At 49.1% G+C, this 8,555-nt stretch overlaps 1 protein-coding gene across 1 annotated transcript; it reads left to right on the top strand.

Annotated features, from left to right (window-relative positions):
• The first annotated feature begins 250 nt into the window (after window positions 1-250).
• LOC128718032 (uncharacterized) lies at window positions 251-7,736 on the top strand. The gene is made up of 13 exons (XM_053811742.1): window positions 251-794; window positions 1,901-1,973; window positions 2,047-2,087; window positions 2,154-2,342; window positions 2,426-3,593; window positions 3,671-3,873; window positions 4,054-4,261; window positions 4,344-4,535; window positions 4,608-4,670; window positions 4,733-4,878; window positions 4,938-5,024; window positions 5,239-5,654; window positions 6,783-7,736. Exons 1-13 carry the CDS (start codon window positions 251-253, stop codon window positions 7,734-7,736), a joined length of 4,284 nt encoding a protein of 1,427 aa, XP_053667717.1.
• Window positions 7,737-8,555: the final 819 nt, after the last annotated feature.

Below are 8,555 nucleotides of genomic sequence, written 5' to 3'. Positions count from 1 at the left end.
ATATCAAGGCAAATACATCTACTTGTAAACAAAATTGATGTACTACACAAGGTAGTTAAGCAGCAATAAAAGTCTTTAACACCGAATTGCATTACCTCAATGCAAAAATTACATGTTCCATCTTGCAGTTACAGCCAAATTTCGACCAAACGGCCAACCTACCCATCGTTCATCCACCGTGCGCCCTGCTTCGGAAGGATGTAGACGCTCTAGGGGAGGCACCTTCCACCGGTTACGGGAGCATACGGCTATGCGCCAGCGATCGTCGGTCTCCATTCGTGTCTCCTCCGGCATCCGCTCAAGCGCCCATGGCTCTATGGAGTCAGTGTTGCCACGCAACCGTCTAACTAGTGCCTCCACGTCCAAAAGCAACGGCGGTAGTACGCATTACGGAGCAGCAGCAGTAGTACCAACGCCACCACCAGCACACTACCGGCCGGCAGTAACCGGCGGTGTTATGAATGATCACTCTCGCTGCGACAGTCGGACATCGCACCAGAGTCTTAGCAGCAGCATTGTCAGCAGCAGCAGCAACCACAGTGGTAGTACGAAACTGCCCAAACACACCGTGGTAAAGTCAGTGGAACACCGCACACGGCATAAGATTAGTCCCGGGCCGGAAAACGCTGTCAGCTCCACATCGACACAGGGTACGTCGCATCGTGCCGGTGCGGGTGCTATAGCGCAGGGCAGTGAGCAGGGTTCGACGAGTAGTGCACGGACATTATCGGCGAACGATCCCGACAACCTATCCAGCTATCGACGGTACAGCACCTATACGGCCGGGCTGAAAGGTAAGGCTAGAAATAATGTCCAGGTGTGTCCCTGTTCTTCCCTCCAAAGAAAAAAACCTTCCAATCGAGGTTCTCTCCTCATTATCGAAGCTATTTTCCTAACCCTACGGCACCGACAGTGTTTTTTTTTCCCCAGTACTAGCCAGTCAATCTCTAAACGCATCCCTTACCGACGGTAACAACACTCTACCATGGTGGTTAGCTTCGAAATTCACATCGAGCCCCCTTTTTCTCGGCACACCATTAACCTGACTATCACCATAATCCTCAAAAATCCTCTCGGGGATTTGGCAGGTTCATTGCCGCTCGAGAAGGGGGAGGTGGATGTGGAAGGTTTACGGTCGGTCAAGAGGACCCCATTGTACACACCGAACCAAAGCATATTCCGAACAACATTCCGGTGTACATGCAGGCATGTAATCGGAAAAATCCAACCCCACCCGGTTGCGTTGCGATGAAGTTGATTTTTTCTCACACATTTTAACCGTTCGTCTGAAAGTTCCTTAATAAGCTCTGACAACTCCGCCAATCAGATTCCAAGCAGCAGTAACCTCAACATGGGGATAGGGTAAATCCCTTCCCTTTATTCTTCCGTTTTTAAAAACTACGTGCTTCGAATTTTTGGCACAGGATTTTGCCTTTTCGCAAAGATCTTACCTCCGGTTCAGTCCAGTGCTCACCGAAGGTGTTTGGAGTGGGCAGATTTATTTGCAAGACGTACGAGGGGATTTTTTTTTGCGCCTCAGTACATTGTGTAGAAATTTGTTGCAAAAATGTTTACCACACATTCAACGGGCTGATATGCCGATGGTGTAAAAGTGAACAACTCCCGCACCGTGGCATTGACGACTTCTTCAATGATATCGTAGTAGACTATTTTATTTTTCGCTATTTAATGGGATGGGAGATTTGCGATGACTTGTTTGTAATTAGTTGATACTATGAGTTCGATCACTCAGCTTCGTTTTGATTGTATTGATAGAAACGAGGGGAAAACAGAGGAAGAGCAAGATGAAACAGAAGCTCGTTTGATGCTGTATCTTGGTCTCTTTAAAATTTTCTTTTGATGTGCTCTTCTTTACACTCAACACGCGGAATCCTCCCAGAATCGAGCAAGTGCCCCACTCCGGGTTGTGTCGGGTTAGGCCACGTCACCGGACTTTACTCGCATCATAGAAGGTAGGTTGTGCTGCCTTGTTAAGCTACAGGCACAAAATAGTTCAACATCCACTCCTAACCTCAATTCTTTCAGCTTATCCGGATGTCCACGGCGCGATAAAGTATCGTCAGAATGTAAGTTCCCAATGTCTAGCGTCGTCTTGATAAAGGGGTTAACCTTGGACATTCATTTCCTCACAGTACTAGCACTCCACGAGACGATTTTGAAATGCCCTACACCGGGGTGTAACGGCCGAGGACACGTTAGTGCTGGACGCAACTCGCATCGAAGTCTCTCCGGCTGCCCCAAGGCAGCCGCTAGTAAGGCAGCAGCTCGCGAACTCAAGTATCAAAATGGTTTGCTCTTTCGCCAAAAGTTACACACAGCAGGTAAGTAGGTTCCCTGAAGCCACTCCGCAGCCTGCGGCATGATTCATTGCAACTTCCTTGGTCCTCTTCTTCCATGTCATCAGTACTAAACTATCAGCAATTGGGGGATTACCATTCGGCATTAGCAGTGTCCGCGGATGACGTAGCTGGCCGCGACATTAACTCAACCCGTCAGCTCCCGTTACAAACCATTCAATCGACTGAAACCGCTAGAATAAGGCAGCAACCATCCACACCCCACAGCCGGCAAGCGAAGGATCTCAGCAGTAAGCATATTGCATCCCACGAATCGAACAGTGAATCACCGGATGCGGAGGTAAGCGCACATCCCGACGTAGCCCATTCGAACGCAAGGCCGGTGATTAAAACTGAGCAGCAGGAGGACACAGTCCTACCATCGGGAGAGTCTTCTAGTCACCCGCACCCGTCAGACGCACGCAGCAACAAGATGCTTGAGAGCAGCTACGGACGTGAACAAGATCTCGCCCGGTACGGGCAGATTGGCGATACGCGACAGCAACAGTATACGACAGCACACTACGATACGAGCCAAACATTACCAGCCAGCTCATACGATCTCGGTTCATACACATCCCGTGGCTACGATACAGGTGCCTTCGAACGGTACGACACCGCCAGCTACGGCATGCAAAAAAGCTTCATGTACGGCTCCGTCTACCAGCCGGTTCAGTCAACGCTCGACGACTACTCGGTTGCGGTCGGTTTGTCCGGCACGGGTGTTGGCTCCACAGCACCGGGCCAGACACCCTCCGTCGGAAGCATTGGCCCGACGGTACAGCAAGAATCGATGCTACCACCGGCAGGGCCACCGCTCCTGAAGGTGGAGATGCCCGACGATAACAACTCCACCACCGAACCAATCTACCCGCGACCCGTCTATCACTACGAACCGTCATGCGGTGGTAGTCCAGCCCATCCGCCCGGTTACTCAGCGATCAATTTAAGCGTAAAGGTAACCTCGAGCGAAGGTACACTGCGCGGTGGCGTTGGATCACCGGGCCTAACGCCCACGAACGGCACATCAGAACGGCAACCCGTCGTGGATCTCTCGTCGAACGGTGTATCCTCCTCCAACGGGCAACTCACAGCGGACGGTAGTAAGGGGGAGGCAGAGACGCAACTAAGTCCCAAACCCGGCACCAGTCCCAACCACATCAAGGCAAACAGCCCACACATACCGAGCCCGCAGGGCCACACACTTGATCTGAGCGTTAGTCGACTACCCAACAGGTACCTACAGCAGCAGGTGTTCAGGTGGAGGTGGTGATGATTGCTATCGTTTGCTTTCTGTTCTGTTTGGTCAACAGCTCAACAAGTCCACAGTATCACCAGGACACCGCAACGGCTGCAACGAACGCTAGATCACCTCCGACAGAACCGGTGGACTTCAGTGGTGCCCCAAGGCCACTCAGCTTTGGTTTTATGGGACCACCGGGGCCTGGGTATAGCAGGGAGTCGACACCGGACAGTGCTGCATCGCATTATCTGGATGGTTACCGAGATCATAGCGGTGAGTGGAAAACATAGCTCCAGCTTCAAGGAGCGTTATTTAATTGATAATACGCCTGAAGGTATGCAGAGCTGTTAACAATAGGAAATAATAATTAGTTGGAATCAGATTTGCATTCCTTCAGGTTCTGCACATCAACAATATCTTACTATATTTGCTAAATGTGCATTCGAAATACAGGGTATAGTCCGCATCCGGGTTACGGGATGGTAGAGTACGCCAACGGATATCCTGGGTATGGTTCCAATTATCAGGCCTGTCCACCGTATGGTGCGTCCCTCGGTCCATACTCTTCCGTGCCGGGGGCCGGATACTCGTCCGCTGGTTCCTGTTACGCCATGCCGCCTCCATCACACATACCCTCGCACGACAAGCTGCTCAAGGATGGGTGAGTAGCAATCAGCTCCCGCCCGTGTTACCTTACCCGACTAACTCGCCATGCCGTACAAAACTTACGGGTTTCGTTCCAGCATGTCTGGACTTTCGCGCACCGACAGACAATACCACACGAACACGCAGGAGCTCAAATGTCCAACGCCCGGGTGCGATGGTTCTGGCCACGCGACCGGTAACTATTCCTCCCACCGCAGCTTGTCCGGCTGTCCGCGAGCAACCAAACCCAAGAGCAAACCACGAGACGGTCAAGAATCGGAACCGTTAAGGTATGATCAAGCAACAGCATTAGTATCCTTGCTACGAACAAACAATGCTACCATTTTCGCTTGTTTATTCAGATGTCCAATCCCTGGTTGTGACGGTTCGGGACATTCGACGGGGAAGTTTCTTTCGCATCGAAGGTAAGTGTGACTCAGCCTACAACTAGATCTCTCCGCTAACTGCTCCTACATGTCGGTTCCAGCGCGTCCGGATGTCCGATTGCTAACAGGAATCGTATGCGTGTGATGGATACAGGAGTTCCCACCTCGGCCGACCTTCAACCACAGCATTCATCCAAGCTTAACTCGATGAAGTTTGATGCTGTATCGAACACAAATGGTTGTGACGGTAGGTAAACGATGTTATTTTGTTGAAGAGGTTGCTAAGTTTCGTCTACTCCTTCCTAGCGCTTGCAAACTCACTAGGTCAGGGCATCAAGAAGGCAAAATACTCCGAAGATCATCTGTCCGATGGCTATGGTAAACAGTATTCAGGTAAATATTTCTAACCATCCGGAAACCGATAAAAATGTTGTAAAACTGGAAGAAGATTACTAGATTGCTAACTATTAGGCGCTGTAGGATCTGTTCCAAAAATATTGCCTAAATACAGGAGTCTTCATGGTTGGAAGCATTTTTATCAGGCAGATACAGTTTACCGAATTGCAGAGCAGAGCTTTAATCCGCATGACATGCCTTTCCCACTCAGCAATGTCAGATATGGTGATGACACACTCGCCGGATCAAGATACGCGCAACAGCGGCAATCCTGCCAATGTGACAACTGGTACCGTAGGACCGCCGCAGGAAACGATACCGCCCAGCTCATCGATGGCCCTCTCCCACCTCAGGTCCGGCAACAACGGTAGCGTACTGTCCCGTATGCAGGACCCGAACGTGCAGGACGCACCGACGGAGCAGCGCAATGGATCGGCGGGCGTTGGCGTCGGCGGTAGCAGCGAGAGCGGTGGTGCTGGTGGATCATCCGGAGCCGGCGAAGACCTGCTGTCGCTCGAGGCGGAAATATCCGAGCTGCAGCGGGAGAACGCCCGCGTCGAGTCGCAGATGCTCCGGCTGAAGACCGACATTACCGCAATGGAGACGCAGCTTAGCCACGCCGAACGGGTACGTAAGCTAAGGTTGGTTGAAACGAGCTTGATTCGTTAAACACGACTTTCGACCGGTGAGTGGATGCGTAAGACCATTGTTTTGTCTTATTTCTTATGTTCCGTACCCTCCCACGCTTCTACCTTTTTTTTAAAAAAAACTCCGCATGACCTTCACGAAAACACAAACATTTCCTTAAACAATTCCCATGTTCGTCAAACAATTCTCCCCCTTTGCAAGGAAGAAGAAAAAAAATCTAACCATCCGAGCACAGTGCAAAAAAAAAGGAAAACAACCATCAAATCTCACCAACCCGTTCGCTTGTTTGTAACGACAAATCAAATTCAATAAAGCCATAAAAAACAACCTACATAAACGACCCATTGATACGATCGCTCATAAAATACTTTTCCTGAGTCGGCTATGCAGTATCAACGTCCCCTTCTAGATTGCTCCATTCGTTTGATTGTTCGAGTGGTTCCAGTGACCGTTATTCGTCCCTTTTTTTTAGCCACACTAAATGCTTTAACATGCTCCCTGTAGCAGAATGGAACATGTCCCACTGGAACGAACAAAGCATGGCTTCTCTGTCTGGCCTCTTTAGCAGCATTGTAGATTTTTTTTTTGTTGGACTTTGAATTGATGGTTTGGTTACAGATAAATACATTAAAGATGTTAACACTTTCGTGGGGTAGCCCATAAATGTTAAGACGTTCAAGAAGAACTCGTTTGTTGCTTGGTGTCTTCAGATAAGAAGATAACAGATTTCTATGGCGTATGGAGCTCCGTTAGAAATGTTTCAATGTTTTATGCATCACAATCCAAAAATGCACTTTCAACAACCAAAACGAGATTAAAACAGCTAATATGTAATGCGAGTTGCATACTTTTTGGCGAATATATTTTAGTTGTGGCTGATTTGTTTGTTAATCATTCTTTAATCGCTACAAACTATTTATAGCATCTTCCAGAAACCAACATACAAAATTCCATTGCCACCGATCCGCCCTCATTGTAGCATTTCAATTTATTATTTCATTCTTTCGTATCACTTCAAGCGTCTTACGCAGGGTTTGATAAACTGCAGTACTATTCAATATAGGAGTTCATTTTTCCTCCCTTATCTTGTTGATGCGTAACGAGTAGGAAAACGAGACAACTTCCGGTCGTGGCCACGTAACGGGATACTATGATCATCTGCGCAATAACGTTATTACCATGCTCGAACACGTCAAGATTCCACCGGGAGCTGGTACAGCATGTGACGGTACTGCCCTGGCCGCACACGAAACCAACATCCGACACGTCAACGGTGAAGGTACCCGGCATCCGATCACCATCAACAGTAGCAACGATAAAAACAACAATACTACAACGGGCACCAGTAAGCATCTTCACACTGATGGTGACGGTGATGGTAACAATAATAACAGCAGCCACAGTACCAGCCAGGAGTCCGTACTGCCTTCCTCCCATGGGCAGCTCTGCTGCGGTGGACTCAATACGAACAAACGAGGTCCATCGGTTGGTGAGGACCTACAAGACCGAGCGCTGCATTCTTCTGGTGCCGTCGCCGACCATCCGGACGTGCCGCGTACACCGGACAATCGTGCGAGAGAGGAACCACAGTACGATAACTACCTTTCCAAGCTGCAGTCCCTCTGCTCGTCACACTCGATCACCCCGTCCACTACCTCCGCTTCGTCTACTGCGCCCGCTTCCTCGGTCGACTCTTCCAACACCTACACCACGGTCGTGACCGCCTGCAGCCCAATGGTAACGCCACAGCACCACCATCACCATCACCATCAGCATCATCACCTGCACTCGCACCACCATCTCGGCCATCTGGCAAATGGCGGTTCGACTTCGTCCGTGCCAGCCGGACCACCACCCTCTTCCGTGCCCGGCATAATGGCACCACATCACTACCAACCCCAACCGCCCCACCCGATGCACCATCTGTACGAAGCAAACGGTCCGATCTACACCAATCTTGGGCCGGCCGCTGAATCACACCCACTGTACGACACGATGAAACTACCGAGTACTGGCGGTGGTGAAGCATACATGGGCATGGCACTGCCGGCACCGATCTAAAGGATACGTGGAGTAAAAACTATCTGAACGATTCAAGAAAACACAGAACGCGACACAAGCTGTTTCGGAGCTGTTTTCACAATACACTTACTCTAAGTAGATGGAATTATTGTATACGTTTCTTTGTGAACAGCTCTCAGGTTGTGTGTTGCATTATCTTACCAGGAAACTCTGCTTGCTGGTCAACGGTTGGACCTTAAAACGAGAATGTCTGTGGGTCGGTGAGACGAGAAAGGCACTAACAAGTATTAAGCGGGACTTAAACGGATAATTATGTGATGCGGATTGCATACCTTAAGGCGTTAACTACTCCAAAGAGAGAAGTTCTCGATCTCTCTTTGGCTCACTTTTGTATGCTTTAATTTGCCGGGAGAGATTGCTGTTTTAACCAAATTGACTATGTTTTATTCAACATCCGTTTTGTAGTGCAGATCTCGCCCATATAGGCGCTTTATTTGCTCATTGAACAATACATGTCTAAATTATGCTGTTGAAATTGTATTGCAAAGCGTAATTATACGAAGCCTATGATTGGTTTTTTAAACAACAATAATGCTGGTTGATTCCACGGACAATTGCAATACACACCACATAATCATCATGGTGAAGTCCTGCTTACTTCTTTTTTTCGGATCTTCTATTCTGTTACTAGTCAACTGGCCATATACACTATCAGTCAGACACATATCATAGCGAAGGCAAAAATCTGCCGCTTGGCGTGCCAGTTGACACACACACACACACACATACACACAACACACCAACACACAAAACCAATCGAACCGCAATAGTGCGCAACATATCATTAGCTACCAGTGT

This window comes from Anopheles marshallii, chromosome X (genome assembly GCF_943734725.1).
Source record: "Anopheles marshallii chromosome X, idAnoMarsDA_429_01, whole genome shotgun sequence".
In the NCBI taxonomy this organism is placed as follows: Eukaryota; Metazoa; Arthropoda; class Insecta; order Diptera; family Culicidae; genus Anopheles; species Anopheles marshallii.
The sequence above is the reverse complement of the archived record's forward strand: the minus strand, read 5'-3'. Positions and strand labels throughout refer to the sequence as shown.